The sequence below is a fragment of the Oncorhynchus masou genome, chromosome 25, assembly GCF_036934945.1.
Source record: "Oncorhynchus masou masou isolate Uvic2021 chromosome 25, UVic_Omas_1.1, whole genome shotgun sequence".
Classification (NCBI taxonomy): domain Eukaryota; kingdom Metazoa; phylum Chordata; class Actinopteri; order Salmoniformes; family Salmonidae; genus Oncorhynchus; species Oncorhynchus masou.
The window spans coordinates 14,771,841-14,795,764 of NC_088236.1; the positions used below are offsets into that span (position 1 = coordinate 14,771,841).

The following is a 23,924-nucleotide window of genomic DNA, read 5'->3' on the forward strand; positions in this document are numbered from 1 at the left end:
AGATCTGCCAGTCAGCCAGACCCTTCCAGATCTGCCAGTCAGCCAGACTCTTCCAGATCTGCCAGTCAGCCAGACTCTTCCAGATCTGCCAGTCAGCCAGACTCTTCCAGATCTGCCAGTCAGCCAGACTCTTCCAGATCTGCCAGTCAGCCAGACTCTTCCAGATCTGCTAGTCAACCAGACTCTTCCAGATCCGCCAGTCAGCCAGGATCTGCCGGATTCAACTGCCTGGCTGGGCTTCTTCTCAGTACTGGGCTTCTTCTCAGTACTGGGCTTCCTCTCAGTACTGGGCTGCCCCTCAGTCCCGAGCTGCCCCTCAGTCCCGAGCTGCCCCTCAGTCCCTAGCTTCCCCTCAGTCCCGAGCTGCCCCTCAGTCACGAGCTGCTCCTCAGTTCAGTGAGGTTCTGGGTGAGGACTATTCGGCCATGGTCGGCGGCGAGGGTGGATCATCCCAGGACGCGAAGGGGAGGAACTATGACATTTATGGAGTGGGGTCCACGTCCCGAGCCGGAACCGCCACCATGGACAGACGCCCACCCGGACCCTCCCTATGGTTTTGAGGTGCGTCCGGGAGTCCGCACCTTAGGGGGGGGTTCTGTCACGCCTTGGTCTTAGTATTTTGTGTTTTAGTTTATTAGTTGGTCAGGCCAGGGTGTGACATGGGTTTATGTTTGTTGTATTTCTTAGTGGGGTTTTTTAGTTATTGGGATTGTGGCTGATTAGGGGTGTGTGTTGCATAGGTTTGGCTGCCTGAGGCGGTTCTCAATCAGAGTCAGGTGATTCTCGTTGTCTCTGATTGGGAACCGTATTTAGGTAGCCTGGGTTTCACTTTGTATTTCGTGGGTGATTGTTCCTGTCTCTGTGTTAGTGTTCACCAGACAGGCTGTATAGGTTTTTTCACGTTCCGTTTGTTGTTTTTGTATTTATAAGTTATTTTGTGTATCGTCATTTGTTCCATTAAAAACATGAGTAACCAACACGCTGCATTTCGGTCCGACTCTCTTTCGACAAACGAAGAACGTCGTTACACTCAGTAGCCACTGCCTATAGGCAAGTGCATTTCCTGTGTTCTGCTGCAGTCTCTATGGCCTTGAGCTTCCCTCACAGTGCTCCACAGAGAGACTAGTATTATAGAGCTAAGCAAACAGGACAGCACATATGACTCTGGGTGTACTGTACTGGTATATTAAGTCAGGTAGGAGTTATATTTTGTCTATGCATTCACTCATTGACTATGTACGGAGATAATCCGCGAGAAATGTAAATATAGCTGCAACTAGAAGTTGCTTCACTGCTTGAAATCCGGTTGTAGAATGAATAATTGTATTAATGTAGGTCTCTTACCATTCACACAAATATATAGTTGCTTGAAGCAACCCCCATAATATTCAAAAGCTGGAGAAGTACACAACAAAAGTATGTGGACACCTGCTTGTCGAACATCTCATTCTGACATCATGGGCATTAATATGGAGTTGGTCCCCCTTTATCTGCTATAACAGCCTCCAATCATCTGGGAAGGCTTTCCACTAGATGTTGAACATTGCTGTGGGGACTAGCTTCCATTCAGCCACAAAATAATTAGTGATGTCGGGCACTGATGTTGGGCGATTAGGCCTGGCTCGCAGTCGGCTTTCAAATTCATCCCAAAGGTGTTCCATAGGGTTGAGATCAGGGCTCTGTGTAGGACAGTGAAGTTCTTCCACACCAATCGCAACAAACCATTTCTGTATGGACCTCACTTTGTGCACGGGGGCATTGTTATGCTGAAACAGGAAAGGGCCTTCCCCAAACTGTTGCCACAAATTTAGAAGCATAGAATCATCTAGAATGTCATTGTATGCTGTAGCGTTAAGATTTCCCTTCACTGGAACTAACGGGCCTAGCCCAAACCATGATAAACAGCCCCAGACCATTATTCCTCCTTCGCCAAACTTTACAGTTGGCGCTATGCATTTGGGCAGGTAGCGTTCTCCTGGCACCGTCAAACCCAGATTTGACTGTCGGACTGCCAGATGGTGAAGTGTGATTCATCACTCCAGAGCCCACTGCTCCAAAGTCCAATGGTGGGAAGCTTTACACCACTCCAGCCACTTGGCATTGAGCATGGGGATCTTAGGTTGTGTTTGCGGCCATGGAAACCCATTTCATGAAGCTCCCGATGAACGTCATTGTGCTGTCGTTGTTTCCAGAGGTAGTTTGAAACTCGGTAAGTGTTGCAACTGAGGACAGATTATTTTTTACGCGCCATGCGCTATAGCACTCAACGTTCCCATTCTGTGAGCTTGTGTGGCCTACCACTTTGCGGTTGAGCCGTTGTTGCTCCTAGATGTTTCCACTTCACAATAACAGCACTTACAGTTGACCGGGGCAGCTCTAACAGGGCAGAAATTTAACGAACGGACTTGTTGGAAAGGTGGCATCCTATGACGGTGCCATGTTGAAAGCCACTGAGCTATTCAGTAAGGCCATTCCACTGCCAATGTTTGTCAATGGAGTGCTCAATTTGATTTACCTGTCAGCAGCGGGTGTGGCTGAAAAAGCCAAATCCACTATTTGAAGGGGTCTCCACATACACTATATATATATGTATGTTGGCTCGTCCGGGCTGTCAAAGCAAAGTTCTGTGGCCTGCTATTATGTTTATGTTTATCAAGCAATATGTCAATGCTTCTCCCCAGTGGTTATAAATGGTACTGCAATGTCATTATTATAATTGACATACATTACAATGTTACAGTATTACTATCAAAGTCTTCCAGTTTAGTTCAGGGGACATTGTACTAAATTATGCACTAGCCTCTCAGACATTTTTCTTGAACCACCCAGATAGTTTGTAACATCAACAGAGGATCAGCAGCAGTCCAATCCATCCATCCCTCAATGACTAAACTCTTTACTGATATGCCTATCAATCATTTCATGTAATAATGTAACAGACTAAAACATCAGCATTTTCTTTGAAGCAACTTTATTATAGCTTTAGTATGTGAACGTGTATTGTTTGGGATAAATTACTTCCAAGCATAGAATTCTGATCAAATACACTGGTATTAATATATCTTGAGAAATAATAGATAACCCTACTATAGAGTAACAACATCAACAACAAGTGTAACAACAACAACGCCAACAAATGGGTTTGCATCATGACAGTGTCAACGCTGCACTGGAAAGTGGGACAAAAACGAGACTAGCTTCAACAGGAAGAGGAAATAGCAAATCAAATCAATTACATACTATTCCTGAACAGAGACGAAATGAAGAGGAATAACTTTCCAATGGTTGATCATCACAGCCCAACTACTGTAAATGTACTGCTAGCTACAGCCCAACTACTGTAACTGCACTGCTAGCTACAGCCCAACTACTGTAAATGTACTGCTAGCTACAGCCCAACTACTGTAAATGTACTGCTAGCTACAGCCCAACTACTCTAAATGTACTGCTAGCTACAGCCCAACTACTGTAAATGTACTGCTTGCTACAGCCCAACTACTGTAACTGTACTGCTAGCTACAGCCCAACTACTGTAAATGTACTGCTAGCTACAGCCCAACTACTGTAACTGCACTGCGAGCTACAGCCCAACTACTGTAACTGTACTGTTTGCTACAGCCCAACTACTGTAAATGTACTGCTTGCTACAGCCCAACTACTGTAACTGTACTGCTAGCTACAGCCCAACCACTGTAACTGTACTGCTAGCTACAACCCAACTACTATAACTGTACTGCTAGCTACAGCCCAACTACTGTAACTGTGCTGCTAGCTACAACCCAACTACTGTAACTGTACTGCTAGCTACAGCCCAACTACTGTAACTGTACTGCTAGCTACAGCCCAACTACTGTAACTGTACTGCTAGCTACAGCCCAACCACTGTAACTGTACTGCTAGCTACAGCCCAACTACTGTAACTGTACTGCTTGCTACAGCCCAACTACTGTAAATGTACTGCTTGCTACAGCCCAACTACTGTAACTGTACTGCTAGCTACAGCCCAACCACTGTAACTGTACTGCTAGCTACAACCCAACTACTATAACTGTACTGCTAGCTACAGCCCAACTACTGTAACTGTGCTGCTAGCTACAACCCAACTACTGTAACTGTACTGCTAGCTACAGCCCAACTACTGTAACTGTACTGCTAGCTACAGCCCAACTACTGTAACTGTACTGCTAGCTACAGCCCAACTACTGTAACTGTACTGCTAGCTACAGCCCAACTACTGTAACTGTACTGCTAGCTACAGCCCAACTACTGTAACTGTACTGCTAGCTACATGAGCACTAGTACAGAGTGGCTTCACATTGGCATTTTCAAAGTGAGAATATTCATCAGGAATAGAAACATTGATACAGTATGGCATATATTCTACAAACGACTGATTGCATTATGAGGAAGATGGTGATGTTGTTGGTGATGAAGATGATGTCCAAATTATACAATTGTGAGTTTCAAAAATATTGGTATTTTTGCTCATTGTTCCTGAAACGTTTACAAGCAATGAGATAAAAGCTACATGCTAAACCACTAAAAACAGACCTGGCTTTTCAAATACCTTGGTTAAATGCGTGTGAGTGTATTTGAGTCAGTTATTTTAGTGTTCAAATACATTCCAAGTGTATTTCCAAGTTCATTCCAATATTCAGCTAGTTGTTATTTTCAAATAAATGTTATATGAAAAGGTCTGTTGGATTGAAAGGTCTGTTGGAAAGACAGGAATCTTACACTATGATTGGCTTCCTTTTTAAGAAAGTGCAACAATGGCATCCTGAGATGGCAGTTTACATCCACTGCTCATATAGTATTAACAGTCACCCATCACAGACTCAGTCTCTACTCTTCCCTTCAATCTGACAAACACATTGAAATTATATTATTACTATACAGTCATCAGGGTTTATGTACAGTAGGTAAAACATGGTGTTTTTTGGTAGTATGGCTTTAAATGATCTTATTTCATGCTATTAAGAAATTCTATCTGAATACATGACTTTGATATATTTGAAATAGATAAGACAATAAAGAAAATGGCTCTGAGTGTAGAGTAGAAGGGGTTTGGTATGGATGGTCCTGAGTAGAATATGTTGGCTGAGGGAGTTTGGAGGTTAGGGGAGTTAGTTAAGAGAAGGACAGCTAGTTAAGAGAAGGACAGCTAGTTAAGAGAAGGACAGCTAGTTAAGAGAGGGACAGCTAGTTAAGAGAAGGACAGCTAGTTAAGAGAAGGACAGCTAGTTAAGAGAGGGACAGCTAGTTAAGAGGAAGACAGCTAGTTAAGAGAAAGACAGCTAGTTAAGAGAGGGACAGCTAGTTAAGAGAAGGACAGCTAGTTAAGAGAAGGGCAGCTAGTTAAGTGAAAGACAGCTAGTTAAGAGAAAGACATATAGTTAAGAGAGGGACAGCTAGTTAAGAGAAGGACAGCTAGTTAAGAGAAGGACAGCTAGTTAAGAGAAGGACAGCTAGTTAAGAGAGGGACAGATAGCTTAAGAGAGGGACTGCTACAGCCAGGGGGTTCTGCTTAAACCTCTGCTTGTTTATCCAAGTCTTTGAGAGTTTGAAGAAGGCTTGTAGGGGTGAAGATATTGGTTGATCCTGCAGAGAGAGACGGGGAGAGACACAGAGAGAGAATTAGAGTAGTTGAATAACTTGGAACATATCAAATAATTAACATATCATTGAAGACTTGATTCATCTGCTAAATTAAAGTACAGTAGGCCTTCAGTTCCAAATGGGAATGATAGACAGAAATACACAGACAGCAGAAATCCCATATAAAGACATGGGTTCAGCTTTTAGTCCAGGAAAGAGTATCATATTCACGGAAATATAAAATCTCTGCATCAGTCACCATGATATGCACAGCAGAAATCGACCATAGGTGCTGCTCCTCTAAAACGTGTCAAACGACAGACATAGAAACGATTGAGGTGCAAAAAGGCCCAGTAAAAATAACATGTAAAGAAATGTTTCATTGGCATACAGTGTCTGAGGAAAAATAAATATTTATCCATCCAGTCAATATCAACCCCTCTGTCAAACTGTTGTTTTGACAAACAATCATACAAGAAGTGCTTCAACAGAGAGTTTGATATTGAATGGATGGACAGAGATATTGTTTTCTCAAAGACTAAATTCTCCACAGAAAAGGGGAGATTTTGACAACTGTCTACATCACAGGAGGCTGGTGGTACCTTCATTGGGCAGAACTGGCTTGTGGTAATGACTGGAGCGGCATCAGTAGAATGGTATCAAATACAATTCCATTAGCTCCATTCCAGCCATCATTATGAGCCGTCCTCCCCTCAGCAGCCTCCTGTGGTCTACATGTAGCATACCAAGGACAGATACAGAGAGTGAACACAAGATAAACAGAATAGATGACAGCACCACAGACCAAGTATACAATGACATGGAGGGAATAGAGGTGGGAACATGAAACAACCGACTGAACCACGGAACAACAGGATGGATCACAAACAGGGGAGTCACAGTGTGGATCTCCATGGGTCCAACCGACTGAACCATGGAACAACAGGATGGATCACAAACAGGGGAGTCACAGTGTGGATCTCCATGGGTCCAACCGACTGAACCATGGAACAACAGGATGGATCACAAACAGGGGAGTCACAGTGTGGATCTCCATGGGTCCAACTGACTGAACCATGGAACAACAGGATGGATCACAAACAGGGGAGTCACAGTGTGGATCTCCATGGGATCTGAACCATGGAACAACAGGATGGGAGTCACAGTGTGGATCTCCATGGGTCCAACTGACTGAACCATGGAACAACAGGATGGATCACAAACAGGGGAGTCACAGTGTGGATCTCCATGGGTCCAACTGACTGAACCATGGAACAACAGGATGGATCACAAACAGGGGAGTCACAGTGTGGATCTCCATGGGTCCAACTGACTGAACCATGGAACAACAGGATGGATCACAAACAGGGGAGTCACAGTGTGGATCTCCATGGGTCTAACTGACTGAACCATGGAACAACAGGATGGATCACAAACAGGGGAGTCACAGTGTGGATCTCCATGGGTCTAACTGACTGAACCATGACTGAACAACAACAGGATGGATCACAAACAGGGGAGTCACAGTGTGGAACCATGGAACAACAGGATGGATCACCAGTCACAGTGTGGATCTCCAACCGACTGAACCATGGAACAACAGGATGGATCACAAACAGGGGAGTCACAGTGTGGATCTCCATGGGTCCAACCGACTGAACCATGGAACAACAGGATGGATCACAAACAGGGGAGTCACAGTGTGGATCTCCATGGTTCTAACTGACTGAACCATGGAACAACAGGATGGATCACAAACAGGGGAGTCACAGTGTGGATCTCCATCTCCATGGGTCTAACTGACTGAACCATGGAACAACAGGATGGATCACAAACAGGGGAGTCACAGTGTGGATCTCCATGGGATGAACCATGGAACAACAGGATGGATCACAAACAGGGGAGTCACAGTGTGGATCTCCATGGGTCCAACCGACTGAACCATGGAACAACAGGATGGATCACAAACAGGGGAGTCACAGTGTGGATCTCCATGGGTCTAACTGACTGAACCATGGAACAACAGGATGGATCACAAACAACAGTGTGGATGGTCTAATGACTGAACCATGGAACAACAGGATGGGAGTCACAGTGTGGATCTCCATGGGTCCAACCGACTGAACCATGGAACAACAGGATGGATCACAAACAGGGGAGTCACAGTGTGGATCTCCATGGGTCTAACCGACAACCATGAAACAACAGGATGGAGGAGGGATCCCTATGGGTCCTGGTCAAAAGTAGTTCACTGTAGAAGGAATATGGTTCCATTTGGGACACAACACAGGGGACTAAGAGTCCTGGGCCAGTGGAGGGTATGTGGTGAGAGGAGGCTGAGAGAGGGTCTTCACATCACAACGACCATCTTTACTTTTCAGTGTGTGTACTCATTCTGCGGGGGCAGGCTCTGGTTCCTCAGGGGCAGCGTTGGGGTCCAGGAAGTCAGGGTGCTGCAGCTCCTTCAGGTATTTGGTGGGAGTGAGCATGTGGGTGGAGCCTATGGAGGGATGGGACAAATGCTGCATGCTCATTTCACATTGTATCTCAATAAGTCTGTTTTCTGGGTGAGGTCTTGGGTTCCTCTGAAAGATAAATGTTAATGACAAAAATGGCAGTCCAATAACGAGCAAAAATAACATGGCTATATACAGGTAGTACCAGCACAGAGTCGACTGTGTCCTATATACAGGTAGTACCAGCACAGAGTCGACTGTGTCCTGTATACAGGGAGTACCAACACAGAGTCGACTGTGTCCTATAGACAGGGAGTACCAACACAGAGTCGACTGTGTCCTATAGGCAGGGAGTACCAACACAGAGTCGACTGTGTCCTATATACAGGGAGTACCAACACAGAGTCGACTGTGTCCTATATACAGGGAGTACCAGCACAGAGTCGACTGTGTCCTGTATACAGGGAGTACCAACACAGAGTCGACTGTGTCCTATATACAGGGAGTACCAACACAGAGTCGACTGTGTCCTATATACAGGGAGTACCAACACAGAGTCGACTGTGTCCTGTATGCAGGGAGTACCAACACAGAGTCGACTGTGTCATGTGCCTGACCATGCATGGTATCCATTCCCTGTTGTCACAACAGCACATATATCCTGTCTCTGATGTTTTCTCAGAAACACCATCTGATCTGAGCACACAAAGCAGATTCCATCCAGCAGCAGCTGAGTCAGCCACAGTGGAATAGAACTATAGGATATCAACAGTATATTCTAATCATTTCCTAAGTATCGCCATGCCAGGATGATTCAGGACATTTAGATGGAGAAGATATCTCCCTTTTCCCTGAAATATAGTTCTGATTGTACACCCTATGCCTGCTCCCTACTAGGTGTACAATGTATATCCAGGTAGAATGTACATAAAAGGGCTACGTGGTGCAGCGAGTGCATTCTCCGTCAGACGTACAGTTATGACCATGACATTTCACCCCACCCATGCCGCCAACTCACCAATGATGGCCTCCCATTTGCCATTGGCCTGTGTGACTTCGTAGACGCAGCGCATCTCACTAAAGGTCATGCCTCCGATGATGAAGACGATGACCCGAGGACCAGTCTTCATCTCTGTGGGGCCCTTGTTCTTGTGCCAGTTTCCGTACCGGGCACTGTAATGACAGGGCAGGACATTCAAGTAACACTTTAGATGGTGTTGGGTTCTGTAAATATGAAATATACTTATTTATGTCGCTGAGGGAGAGAGGGGATGTAGAACATTTACATCCTGTTCAGATATGTTATTGTTAGCCATCAGGGATCCTTTGGGAGGAAAAAGGACAAAGTCTGGTGCGAGTCAACATGACAGCTGTGAGTTGGGGAGGAGTGAGAACTTTGGGGCAGAGTTCAGGTCAGATGAAGTAAGGAAGAGCTACAGAGATGCATTGGCTGCTCAGATGTGTAGGAGGAGACTCAGCATAAGAGAAAGGGTTAAATATCAGTGCTCGTGTGAATATGTCTTTTGTCTTATGTAGATGTATTGACCCAATGGGTGAATAAACTTGGATGGAGCTTCTCATAGTGTACGTCAATTTCTTGACTACAGCCACTTTCTTGTTGAAAGTCAACAGACATGCAGTTGACATGTTATTGATAGTCTGTTGATAGTTTGTAGTGTAGAACAGATGAACTGTCCAATTAAATATTGAGGCCGTTCCTACCTCCACTAGAAGCTAAAATTAATAATTCCAGTAAGTCATTGGAAACTCAGAAGTGACAGACTACAGAGGGGATGTAGAATTCATATAGTTTATTTGCACACCTTGATGGAGCGCTGGAGTGGGTGGAGGCAGTTCGTTGGGAGATGTAGGGGTACTGCTTTGGATCCAGTTTGTCCTCAATGGCATCCTGAGGAGAAACAAAACCGGGTCAGTGAACTAACCCTAACCCCATTCCACACCCGAGCTTAATGTCCACACCATAGCTCAACCCTTACCCCATGTCCACACCCTAGCTCAACCCTAACCCTGGCTTCATGTCCACAACCTGGCTCAACCCTAACCCTAGCTTCATGTCCACACCCTAACTCAACCCTAACCCTAGCTTCATGTCCACACCCTAACTCAACCCTAACCCTAGCTTCATGTCCACACCCTAACTCAACCCTAACCCCATGTCCACACCCTAGCTTCATGTCCACACCCTAGCTTCATGTCCACACCCTAACTCAACCCTAACCCTAGCTTCATGTCCACACCCTAACTCAACCCTAACCCTAGCTTCATGTCCACACCCTAACTCAACCCTAACCCTAGCTTCATGTCCACACCCTAACTCAACCCTAACCCTAGCTTCATGTCCACACCCTAACTCAACCCTAACCCTAGCTTCATGTCCACACCCTAACTCAACCCTAACCCTAGCTTCATGTCCACACCCTAACTCAACCCTAACCCTAGCTTCATGTCCACACCCTAACTCAACCCTAACCCCATGTCCACACCCTAGCTTCATGCCCACACCCTAGCTTCATGTCCACACCCTGGCTCAACCCTAACCCTAGCTTAATGTCCACACCCTAGCTCATCCCTTACCCCATGTCCACACCCTAGCTCAACCCTAACCCTAGCTTAATGTCTACACCCTAGCTGAACCCTAACCCCATGTCCACACCCTAGCTCAACCCTAACCCCATGTCCACACCCTAGCTCAACCCTAACCCCATGTCCACACCCTAGCTCAACCCTAACTCAACCCTAACCCTAGCTTCATGTCCACATCCTGGCTCAACCCTAACCCTAGCTTCCTGTCCACACCCTAACTCAACCCTAACCCTAGCTTCATGTCCACACCCTAACTTCAGGTCCAAACCCTAACTCAACCCTAACCCTAGCTTCCTGTCCACACCCTAACTCAACCCTAACCCTAGCTTCATGTCCACATCCTGGCTCAATCCTAACCCTAGCTTCCTGTCCACACCCTAACTCAACCCTAACCCTAGCTTCATGTCCACACCCTAACTTCCTGTCCACACCCTAACTCAACCCTAACCCTAGCTTCCTGTCCACACCCTAACTCAACCCTAACCCTAGCTTCCTGTCCACACCCTAACTCAACCCTAACCCTAGCTTCATGTCCACACCCTAACTCAACCCTAACCCTAGCTTCCTGTCCACACCCTAACTCAACCCTAACCCTAGCTTCATGTCCAAACCCTAACTCAACCCTAACCCTAGCTTCATGTCCACACCCTAGCTTTATGTCCACACCCGAACTCAACCCTAACCCCATGTCCACAACCTAGCTTCATGTCCACACCCTAACTCAACCATAACCCTAGCTTCATGTCCACACCCTAGCTCAACCCTAACCCCAAGACCACACCCTAGCTTCATGTCCACACCCTAGCTTCATGTCCGCACCCTAGCTCAACCCTAACCCTAGCTTCATGTCCACACCCTAACTCAACCCTAACCCTAGCTTCATGTCCACACCCTGGCTCAACCCTAACCCTAGCTTCATGTCCACACCCTACTCAACCCTAACCCTAGCTTCATGTCCACACCCTAGCTTCATGTCCACACCCTGGCTCAACCCTAACCCTAGCTTCATGTCCACACCCTAGCTCAACCCTAACCCTAGCTTCATTTCCACACCCTGACTCAACCCTAAAAGCTAGAGACCACTCTTTTCCTGTCAGTCTTAACTTACTATCCACCCACACTAAACTACTGTAGGATAGACCCTACTTTCTAATCAAATCCAATATATAACAGTTTAGGATAGCAGACTGGACATGCCTCCATGATGTCCTTGATAAGAGGGGTCCATCGGGACAGCTGGTAGGTCTGCTCACTCACTCTCTCCTTCCGGTCAGTCTTCTTCACCTTGCGGGTCGGATTCCCCTAGAAAATTAATCATTATTATTATTTTATTAGGAATGCTTTTCATTACATAAGGACTCTCAAAGTGCTTAGAGTAGATGACTGATGCACTCAAATACTCTTCAGTTGGACACAGACAGCATATAACCACCGAGGATATCTTATTTATGCCACTATTCAAAGATGGATCCCCAATCCACGTTAAAGTGATTCTACTCAATTGTGTGAGAGGGTTGTGTGATGGTACAACAATAGTTCATATTCATTAGAGCACACTGTAGCAAAACGTTTTGCAACAGAAAATAAAAACAAGTGTTTCTTATTGGACAAATTAGTTTGTAGTACCTCCCTTTTCAGTCAGTTTTCTTTCGCTCAGTGCCTAATGAATACAGGTCTTGGTGTTACTATGTTCCTATAGGAGCTAACCTCTGAGATGATGGGCATGCCCATATGGGCCATGTTGGAGATGATGTCACTGTCCTCGGGAGGGATGTTAGCATGCTGGAGGAGCTTACACAGGTTCTCCTCCGAAACACCTGACACATGCACAAACACAGACACATGCACCGAAAACACACACACGCAGAACCATGCACACACCCAGATCACAGCTTGATGATTAGCTGATGACTTGAATCAGTTGTGTAGTGCTAGGAAACCCTGCATTAGTACATAGTATTGTACATAGTAAACTACAGACACACAGAAAAGGGATTGATCTCTCACCGTTCTTCATGAAGATATAGAGGAGGATGATGCGAATCTTGTCGAAGACAGTGACGTCTTTGTCCAGCAGGACGGGCACGATGGCCCTCATGGGGTCCTTGATCTTCTCCCCCTCTGCGTCCGTACCCATCGCTAGGTCCTGGAGTAGGGTAAGGGGCAAAGACAGACGGAGGGGCACAGGGTTTCATTTTATTTTACATTTTTATTTAACCTTTATTTAACTAGGTAAGTCAGTTAAGAGCAAATTGTTATTTACAATGACGGCCGACACCGGCCAAACCCTAACCCGGACGATGCTGGGCCTATTGTGCGCCACCCTTTCGGACTCCCAATCACGGGAGCCCCGAGTAGCGCAGATGGTTAGATATGGTAGTGATGGTTAGATATGGATTAGATAGTTAGATATACACTGAGTTGACAAAACACTAAGAACAACTTCCTAATATTGAGTAGCACCCCCACATTGGCCATTAGAACATCCTCAATTTGTCGGGGCATGGACTCTACTAGGTGTCGAAAGCGTTCCACAGGGATCGTTGTGTATAGTATCATTGTGTATAGTATAGTATCAGTGTGCATAGTATCATTGTGTATAATATCAGTGTGTATAGAATAATTTTGTATAGTATCAGTGTGTATAGTATAGTATCATTGTGTATAGTATAGTGTCAGTGTGTATAGTATAGTGTCAATATGTATAGTATCATTGTGTATAGTATCAGTGTGTACAGTATCAGTGTGTACAGTATCAGTGTGTACAGTATAGTATCAGTATGTGTAGTATCATTGTGTTTAGTATGTGGTAGGCCCATGTTGACACCAATGCTTCCCACAGTTGTGTCAAGTTGCCTGGACGTCCTTTGGGTGGTGGACCATTCTTGATACACACAGGAAACTGTTGAGTGTGAGAAACCCAGCAGTGTTGCAGTTCATGACACAAAACGGTTCGCCTGGCACCTACTACCATAAGCCGTTCAAAAGCACATAAATCTTTTTGCTTGTCCATCCAATCTCTGAACGGCACACATACACAATTCATGTCTCAAGGATGAATTATCCTTCTTTAACCTGTCTCCTCCCCTTCATCTACACTGATTGAAGTGGATTTGATGAGTGACATCAACAAGGGATCAAAGCTTTCACCTGGATTCACCTGTTCAGTGTATGTCATGGAAAGAGCAGGCATTCTTAATATTATGTGCACTCAGTGTATACCCGGAGTACCCATTTAATACAACTGTACTCCAATTCACTGGAGCTCCTACAAAGATCATCAAGTTGTACTAGTCCACTCTGTGCCTATTGGTCACAGCAATCAGCACCTGTAATTTCTCTGGCCTTCATTTTCAAGCGTCTCATAGTCTTTGGTCTTTGAACCGAGGAGGAGGGTACTGAACATAGACCACAGGTACATAGTGTTACCTGCTCCACACGACACAGCTTGTCCACAGTGCCCTGATAGCGGTTCATAGTCTTTGGTCTTTGAACCGAGGAGGAGGGTACTGAACATAGACCACAGGTACATAGTGTTACCTGCTCCACACGACACAGCTTGTCCACAGTGCCCTGATAGCGGTTCATACAGTCCTCAGCCAGGTGGAGGTGGGTGGAGTACTGAAACACAGGGAGAAGTGTACACACGCAGGTGGTCAGCGCTAAAGTCACAAGACTGTAGTCGGTTAAGTGTGCATACTATGTCAACATCCCAAATGGCACCCTATTCCTTATATAGTGAGCTACACTTGACCAGGGCCAAAAATGTGTACTTTTATAGAGAATAAATAGATAGCCATTTGGGATGCAGACTATAAACATGTATAGTATCAGTGCGTATAATATCAGTGTGTATAGTATCATTGTGTATAGTCTCATTGTGTATAGTATCATTGTGTATAGTATCAGTGTGTGTATTATCATTGTGTATAGTATCAGTGTGTATAGTATCGTATCAGTGTGTGTAGTATCAGTGTGTATCGTATCAGTGTGTATAGTATCATTGTGTATAGTGTATAGTATCATTGTGTACAGTATCATTGTGTATAGTGTATAGTATCAGTGTGTAAAGTATCATTGTGTATAATGTATTGTATCAGTGTGTGTAGTATTATTGTGTATAGTATCAGTGTGTATAGTATAGTATCATTGTGTATAGGATCAGTGCGTATAGTAGCCGTGCGTATAGTTGCAGTGTGTTAGTATCAGTGTGTATAGTTTCAGTGTGTATAGTATAGTATCATTGTGTATAGTATAGTATCATTGTGTATAGTATCATTGTGTATAGTAGCAGTGCATATAGTAGCCGTGCGTATAGTATCATTGTGTATAGTATTTGTGTATAGTAGCAGTGCGTATAGTATAGTGTCAGTGTGTATAGTATTAGTGTGTATAGTATCAGGGTGTACAGTATAGTATCAGTGAATATAATATCAGTGCGTATAGTAGCAGTGAATATAATATCAGTGCGTATAGTAGCAGTGTGTATAGTATAGTATCCGTGTGTATAGTATCAGTGTGTATAGTATCAGTGTGTGTAGTATCAGTGTGTGTAGTATCATTGTGTGTAGTATCAATATGTATAGTATAGTATCAGTGCGTATAGCATCAGTATGTATAGTATCAGTGTGTATAGTATCAGTGTGTATAGTATCAGTGTGTATAGTATTAGTGATTATAGTATCATTGTGTATAGTATCATTGCGTATAGTAGCAGTGTGTGTAGTATATGTGTGTAGGATCAGTTTGTATAGTAGCAGCGTGTATAGTATCAGTGTGTGTAGTATCAGTGTGTGTAGTATCATTGTGTATAGTAGCAGTGCGTATCGTAGCAGTGCATATAGTATAATTGTGCATAATATAGTATCAGTGTGTATAGTATAGTATCAGTGCGTATAGTATCATTGTGTATAGTATTGTATCAGTGTGTATAGTATCAGTGCGTATAGTAGCATTGTGTATAGTAGCAGTGCGTATAGTATAGTATCATTGTGTGTACTATCAGTGTGTATAGTATAGTAGCAGTGCGTATAGTATCAGTGTGTATAGTATCAGTGAGTATAGTATAACATTAGGGCGTATAGTACCAGTGTTTATAGCAGAAGTGTGTATAGTATTGTATCAGTGTGTATAGTATCATTGTGTATAGTATAGTTTCAGGGTGTATAGTATCATTGTGTATAGTAGTAGTGTGTATAGCAGGGTGTATAGTATCAGTGTATAGTATCAGTGTGTATAGTATCGTATCATTTTGTATAGTATCAGTGTGTATAGTATAGTATCATTGTGTATAGTATCAGTGTGTATAGTATCAGTGTATAGTATAGTATCATTGTGTATAGTATCACTGTGTATAGTGTATAGTATCAGTGTGTATAGTATAGTATCATTGTGTATAGTATCATTGTGTATAGTATCAGTGTGTATAGTATCAGTGTATAGTATAGTATCATTGTGTATAGTATCACTGTGTATAGTGTATAGTATCAGTGTGTATAGTATCATTGTGTAAAGTATAGTTTCAAGGTGTATAGTATCAGTGTATAGTATAGTATCAGTGTGTATAGTATAGTATCATTGTGTATAGTATCAGTGTGTATAGTATCAGTGTATAGTATAGTATCATTGTGTATAGTATCACTGTGTATAGTATCATTGTGTATAGTATCAGTGTGTATAGTATCAGTGTATAGTATAGAATCATTGTGTATAGTATCACTGTGTATAGTGTATAGTATCAGTGTGTATTGTATCAGTGTGTAAAGTATCATTGTGTATAGTGTATTGTATCAGTGTTTATAGTATCATTGTGTATAGTATCAGTGCGTATAGTAGCGTGCGTATAGTTGCAGTGTGTATAGTATCAGTGTGTATAGTATAGTATCATTGTGTATAGTAGCAGTGCATATAGTATCATTGTGTATAGTATAGTATCAGTGTGTATAGTGTAGTATCAGTGTGTATAGTATAGTGTCAGTGCGTATAGTATAGTGTCAGTGTGTATAATATCAGGGTGTATAGTATCAGTGCGTATAGTATCAGGGTGTACAGTATAGTATCAGTGAATATAATATCAGTGCATATAGTAGCAGTGAATATAATATCAGTGCATATAGTAGCAGTGTGTATAGTATAGTATCCATGTGTATAGTATCAGTGTGTATAGTATCAGTGTGTGTAGTATCAGTGTGTGTAGTATCAGTGCGTGTAGTATCATTGTGTGTAGTATCAATCTGTATAGTATAGTATCAGTGCGTATAGTATCAGTGTGTATAGTATCAGTGTGTATAGTATCAGTGTGTATAGTATCAATGTGAATAGTATTAGTGATTATAGTATCATTGTGTATCGTATCATTGCGTATAGTAGCAGTGTGTGTAGTATCAGTGTGTGTAGTAACAGTTTGTATAGTAGCAGTGTCTATAGTATCAGTGTGCGTAGTATCATTGTGTATAGTAGCAGTGCATATAGTATAATTGTGTATAATATAGTTTCAGTGTGTATAGTATAGTATCAGGGCGTATAGTAGCAGTGCGTATAGTATCATTGTGTATAGTATTGTATCAGTGTGTATAGTATCAGGGTGTATAGTATCAGTGCGTATAGTAGCATTGTGTATAGTAGCAGTGCGTATAGTATAGTATCATTGTGTGTACTATCAGTGTGTATAGTATAGTATCAGTGCGTATAGTATCAGTGTGTATAGTATCAGTGTGTATAGTATCAATGTGTATATTATTAGTGATTATAGTATCATTGTGTATCGTATCATTGCGTATAGTAGCAGTGTGTGTAGTATCAGTGTGTGTAGTAACAGTTTGTATAGTAGCAGTGTGTATAGTATCAGTGTGCGTAGTATCATTGTGTATAGTAGCAGTGCATATAGTATAATTGTGTATAATATAGTTTCAGTGTGTATAGTATAGCATCAGGGCGTATAGTAGCAGTGCATATAGTATCATTGTGTATAGTATTGTATCAGTGTGTATAGTATCAGTGCGTATAGTAGCATTGTGTATAGTAGCAGTGCATATAGTATAGTATCATTGTGTGTACTATCAGTGTGTATAGTATAGTATCAGTGCGTATTGTATCAGTGTGTATAGTATAAGTGAGTATAGTATAACATTAGGGCGTATAGTACCAGTGTTTATAGCAGAAGTGTGTATGGTATTGTATCAGTGTGTATAGTATCATTGTGTATAGTATAGTATCAGTGTGTATAGTATCATTGTGTATAGTATCGAATCAGTGTGTATAGTATTAATGTGTATAGTATCAGTGTGTATAGTGTCGTATTATTGTGTATATTATAAGTGTGTATAGTATCAGTGTGTATAGTATAGTATCATTGTGTATAGTATCATTGTGTATAGTATAGTATCAGTGTGTATCAGTGTGTATAGTATCATTGTGTAAGTATAGTATCATTGTGTATAGTATAGAATCAGTGTGTATAGTATTAATGTGTATAGTATCAGTGTGTATAGTGTCGTATTATTGTGTATATTATAAGTGTGTATAGTATCATTGTGTATAGTATCATTGTGTATAGTATAGTATCAGTGTGTATAGTATAGTATCATTGTGTATACTATAGAATCGGTGTGTATAGTATCATTGTGTATAGTATCATTGTGTATAGTATCATTGTGTATAGTATAGTATCAGTGTGTATAGTATCATTGTGTAAGTATAGTATCATTGTGTATAGTATCATTGTGTATAGTATAGTATCAGTGTGTATCAGTGTGTATAGTATCATTGTGTAAGTATAGTATCATTGTGTATAGTATAGAATCAGTGTGTATAGTATTAATGTGTATAGTATCAGTGTGTATAGTGTCGTATTATTGTGTATATTATAAGTGTGTATAGTATCATTGTGTATAGTATAGTATCAGTGTGTATAGTATAGTATCATTGTGTATACTATAGAATTGGTGTGTATAGTATCATTGTGTATAGTATCATTGTGTATAGTATCAGTGTGTATAGTATCAGTGTGTATCAGTATCATTGTGTAAGTATAGTATCATTGTGTATAGTATAGTATCAGTGTGTATAGTATAGTATCATTGTGTATAGTATCATTGTGTATACTATAGAATCGGTGTGTATACTATCATTGTGTATACTATCATTGTGTATAGTATCAGTGTGTAAGTATAGTATCATTGTGTATACTATAGTATCAGTGTGTATAGTGTCATTGTGTATAGTATAGAATCAGTGTGTATAGTATTAATGTGTATAGTATCATTGTGTATAGTATAGTATCAGTGTGTATAGTGTCATATTAATGTGTATATTATAAGTGTGTATAGTATCATTTTTTTTTAACCTTTATTTAACCAGGCAAGTCAAACAAATTCTTATTTTCAATGACAGCCTAGGAACAGTGGGTTAACTGCCTACTATACAGGGGCAGAACGACAGATTTGTACCTTGTCAGCTCGGGGGTTTGAACTCGCAACCTTCCGGTTACTAGTCACACGCTCTAACCACTAGGCTACCCTGCCGCCCCATATCATTGTGTATAGTATAGTATCAGTGTGTATAGTATCAGTGTGTATAGTATCAGTGTGTATAGTATGATGTCAGTGAGTATAGTATCCGTGTGTATAGTATCAGTTTGTATAGTATCATTGTGTATAGTATCATTGTGTATAGTATCATTGTGTATAGTATAGTATCTGTGTGTATAGTATCAGTGTGTATAGTGTCATTGTGTTTAGTATCATTGTGTATAGTATAGTATCTGTGTGCATAGTATCATTGTGTATAGTATCAGTGCGCATAGTATCATTATGTATGGTATCAGTGTGTATAGTATCATTGTGTACAGTATAGTATCATTGTGTATGGTATCATTGTGTAAGTATAGTATCATTGTGTATAGTATCATTGTGTATAGTATAGTATCAGTGTGTATCAGTGTGTATAGTATCATTGTGTAAGTATAGTATCATTGTGTATAGTATAGTATTAATGTGTATAGTATCAGTGTGTATAGTGTCGTATTATTGTGTATATTATAAGTGTGTATAGTATCATTGTGTATAGTATAGTATCAGTGTGTATAGTATAGTATCATTGTGTATACTATAGAATTGGTGTGTATAGTATCATTGTGTATAGTATCAGTGTGTATAGTATCAGTGTGTATCAGTATCATTGTGTATAGTATAGTATCAGTGTGTATAGTATAGTATCATTGTGTATAGTATCATTGTGTATACTATAGAATCGGTGTGTATACTATCATTGTGTATAAGTATAGTATCATTGTGTATACTATAGTATCAGTGTGTATAGTGTCATTGTGTATAGTATAGAATCAGTGTGTATAGTATTAATGTGTATAGTATCATTGTGTATAGTATAGTATCAGTGTGTATAGTGTCATATTAATGTGTATATTATAAGTGTGTATAGTATCATTTTTTTTTTACCTTTATTTAACCAGGCAAGTCAAACAAATTCTTATTTTCAATGACAGCCTAGGAACAGTGGGTTAACTGCCTACTATACAGGGGCAGAACGACAGATTTGTACCTTGTCAGCTCGGGGGTTTGAACTCGCAACCTTCCGGTTACTAGTCACACGCTCTAACCACTAGGCTACCCTGCCGCCCCATATCATTGTGTATAGTATAGTATCTGTGTGTATAGTATCAGTGCGCATAGTATCATTATGTATGGTATCAGTGTGTATAGTATAGTATCAGTGTGTATAGTATCAGTGTGTATAGTATCAGTGTGTATAGTATGATGTCAGTGAGTATAGTATCCGTGTGTATAGTATCAGTTTGTATAGTATCATTGTGTATAGTATCATTGTGTATAGTATCATTGTGTATAGTATCATTGTGTATAGTATAGTATCTGTGTGTATAGTATCAGTGTGTATAGTGTCATTGTGTTTAGTATCATTGTGTATAGTATAGTATCTGTGTGCATAGTATCATTGTGTATAGTATCAGTGCGCATAGTATCATTATGTATGGTATCAGTGTGTATAGTATCATTGTGTACAGTATAGTATCATTGTGTATGGTATCATTGTGTATAATATAGTATCAGTGTTTATAATATCAGTGTGTATAGTATCATTGTGTATAGTATCATTGTGTATAGTATCATTGTGTATAGTATCATTGTGTCCTGTGTGGCTCAGTCGGTAGAGCATGGCGCTTGCAACGCCATTCCCCGTCGTGGTTTGACACCTAAGCTGGGGACCCATATGAATGTAGTGGCCCCAGCCGACTTGTAAGTCGCTTTGGACAAAAGCGTCTGCTAAATGGGATATATTATATTGTGTATAGTATAGTATCATTGTGTATATTATCAGTGTGTAAAGTATAGTTTCAAGGTGTATAGTATCATTGTGTATAGTATCATTGCTGAAGCCTCAGAATCCCGTAGACTTCAGGGGAGTCAACTCATTCCATGGAGGGCCTAGTGTCTGCTGGTTATTTGTTTTTCCTTTCAATTAAGACCCAGACAACCAGGTGAGGGGAGTTCCTTACTAATCAATAACCTTAATTCATCAATCAAGTACAAGGGAGGAGCAAAAACCTGCAACCGCTCATTCCCTCCATGAGTTTGACACCTATGCCTTCGTGGAATATGAATGTGTGGGATAGTACATAGTACATAGTAAAGGTCTTCAACATGATATACGTAATAGCTGCCTGGGGGAACAGTTGATATACATCACAGCTGCCTGGGGGAACAGTTGATATACATCACAGCTGCCTGGGGGAACAGTTGATATACGTAATAGCTGCCTGGGGGAACAGTTGATATACATCACAGCCGCCTGAGGGAATAGTTGATATACATCACAGCTGCCTGGGGGGGAACAGTTGATATACATCACAGCTGCCTGGGGGAACAGTTGATATACATCACAGCTGCCTGAGGGAACAGCTGATATACATCACAGGTGCCTGAGGGATAAGTTGATATACATCACAGCTGCCTGAGGGAACAGTTGATATACGTCACAGCTGCCTGGGGGAACAGTTGATATACATCACAGCTGCCTGGGGGAACAGTTGATATACATCCCAGCTGCCTTGGGGAACAGTTGATATACATCACAGCTGCCTGAGGGAACAGTTGATATACATCACAGCTGCCTGAGGGAACAGTTGATATACATCACAGCTGCCTGGGGGAACAGTTGATATACGTCACAGCTGCCTGAGGGAACAGTTGATATATGTCACAGCTGCCTGGGGGAACAGTTGATATATCTGTCCTCGTGCTCCTAGACCTTTGTGCTGGTTTTGATACCATTGATCACCACATTCTTTTGGAGAGATTGGAAACCCAAATTGGTTTCGACCTTATCTGTCGGAAAGATATCAGTTTGTCTCTGTGAATGGCTTGTCCTCTGACAAATCAACTGTACATTTCGGTGTTCCTCAAGGTTCCGTTTTAGGACCACTATTGTTTTCACTATATATTTTACCTCTTGGGGATGTCATTCGAAAACATAATGTTAACTTTCACTGCATCTTTTCTTTCTTTTTTTGTTGTCTACAATGTATTCTGTGACAGGACATGCATCAACACACTCCTAAGACACACTTACCTTGCTCAGCTCTTTCTGATACTGGGGCATCTTCTTCAGCATCTGAGCCAAGTCTTTCATTGTGGTCTGAAACAAACCCAGAACAGCACATCACTGTTAGACACACACAGCAGCCAATACAATACAGGGGGTAAAGGACTCTTCTCAAGTCAATAATGCAGTACTGTAGGACTAATACAGACTGAAATTAGAGTACAGTACCTTCTCTCCTGTGTTCATCTTTTTGGTGGATGAGAATTCTTTCAGAGAACGGGTCACAGCCCTGTTTGAATGTATGTGCAAAAGAGAGGGAGGGAGGGGTGGGGGGAGAGGGCGAGAAAGAGATTGTGAGAGCGATAGATTAATTAAAGAATGATGCACGCTTGTGTCTGTGTGTGTGTGCTTTCTCGTTATATATGTATATATACATGTATGTATATATACAGTATATATATATATATATACAGTATATTTATATACAGTATATATATATATATATATATATATATATATATATATATACATATGTCACACACACACAGAAAGGTGAGGGAAAGAGATATATGTGTGTGTGTGTGTGTGTGTGTGTGTGTGTGTGTGTGTGTGTGTGTGTGTGTGTGTGTGTGTGTGTGTGTGTGTGTGTACCAAGGGAGCATCCTATTTGTATTTGTTAGAGACTCACGTGGTGACTTCTGCAATGTGCTTGTGTCTGAGACTCATCCACAGATCATCGTCCTCATCCAGCAACACCGCCTTCTCCTTGACCTCCCCCATCCCGCTGGTGTCATACCTGACACACACACACACACACACACACACACACACACACACACACACACACACACACACACACACACACACACACACACACACACACACACACACACACACACACACACACACACAGAGAGAAAGGTGAGGGAAAGAGAGACGACACAGGGAGAGATGAGCGAGAGATATGAGAAAGAGGTGAGCGAGAGAGATGAGAAAGAGGTGAGAGAGATGAGAATGAGAGGTTCGAGAGAGAGCGATGAGAAAGAGAGAGAGAGAGTGGTGAGAGAGAGCGATGAGAAAGAGAGAGAGAGAGAGTGGTGAGAGAGAGCAGTCCATAACAGCAAACAGAAATGCTCAAATGTTGATTTAGAATTCAAACCAAACAAGAAACTACAGTATAGGATGACTTCCTAACAAAATAAGAGATGGACCTAAAGATATGCTGCCAGACATAGATATAATTTATTTAACTTAGGGATCGATTGTCACGCCCTGGTCAAAGTTTATTGTGTTTGTCTTTATTTATTTGGTCAGGCCAGGGTGTGACATGGTTTTATTGTGGTGTGTTTTGTCTTGGGGTTTTGTTAGGTATTGGGTGTGTGGCTTAGTGGGGGGTATCTAGCATAGTCTATGGCTGTCTGGAGTGGTTCTCAATCAGAGGAAGGTGTTTATCGTTGTCTCTGATTGGGAACCATATTTAGGCAGCCATATTCTTTGAGTATTTCGTGGGTGATTATTCCTGTCTCTGTGTTTGTTGTCACCAGATAGGCTGTATAGGTTTTCACGTTCCATTTGTTGTTTTTGTATAGTTAGTTATTTCATGTCGAGTTCTTTTTCATTAAAGAACATGAATAACCACCACGCTGCATTTTGGTCCGCTTCTCCTTCGACAGACGAGAACCGTTACAG

General features: G+C 41.7%; 1 protein-coding gene across 1 annotated transcript in view; it reads right to left on the reverse strand.

Moving 5' to 3' along the window:
• Positions 1-7,978: 7,978 nt before the first annotated feature.
• The window catches only part of LOC135513502 (syntaxin-binding protein 1-like), a 42,463-nt gene continuing 26,517 nt past the window's right edge, over positions 7,979-23,924 (reverse strand). Inside the window, exons 10-19 of the mRNA XM_064936380.1 lie at positions 22,924-23,031; positions 22,464-22,524; positions 22,263-22,328; positions 14,199-14,279; positions 12,666-12,804; positions 12,366-12,475; positions 11,856-11,960; positions 9,878-9,963; positions 9,073-9,227; positions 7,979-8,098 (exon numbers count right to left, since the gene is read on the reverse strand). Of these exons, the coding sequence (XP_064792452.1) occupies positions 7,989-8,098; positions 9,073-9,227; positions 9,878-9,963; positions 11,856-11,960; positions 12,366-12,475; positions 12,666-12,804; positions 14,199-14,279; positions 22,263-22,328; positions 22,464-22,524; positions 22,924-23,031 (1,021 nt within the window). The 3' untranslated portion in view covers positions 7,979-7,988. The remainder of the gene's footprint in view (positions 8,099-9,072; positions 9,228-9,877; positions 9,964-11,855; positions 11,961-12,365; positions 12,476-12,665; positions 12,805-14,198; positions 14,280-22,262; positions 22,329-22,463; positions 22,525-22,923; positions 23,032-23,924) is intronic.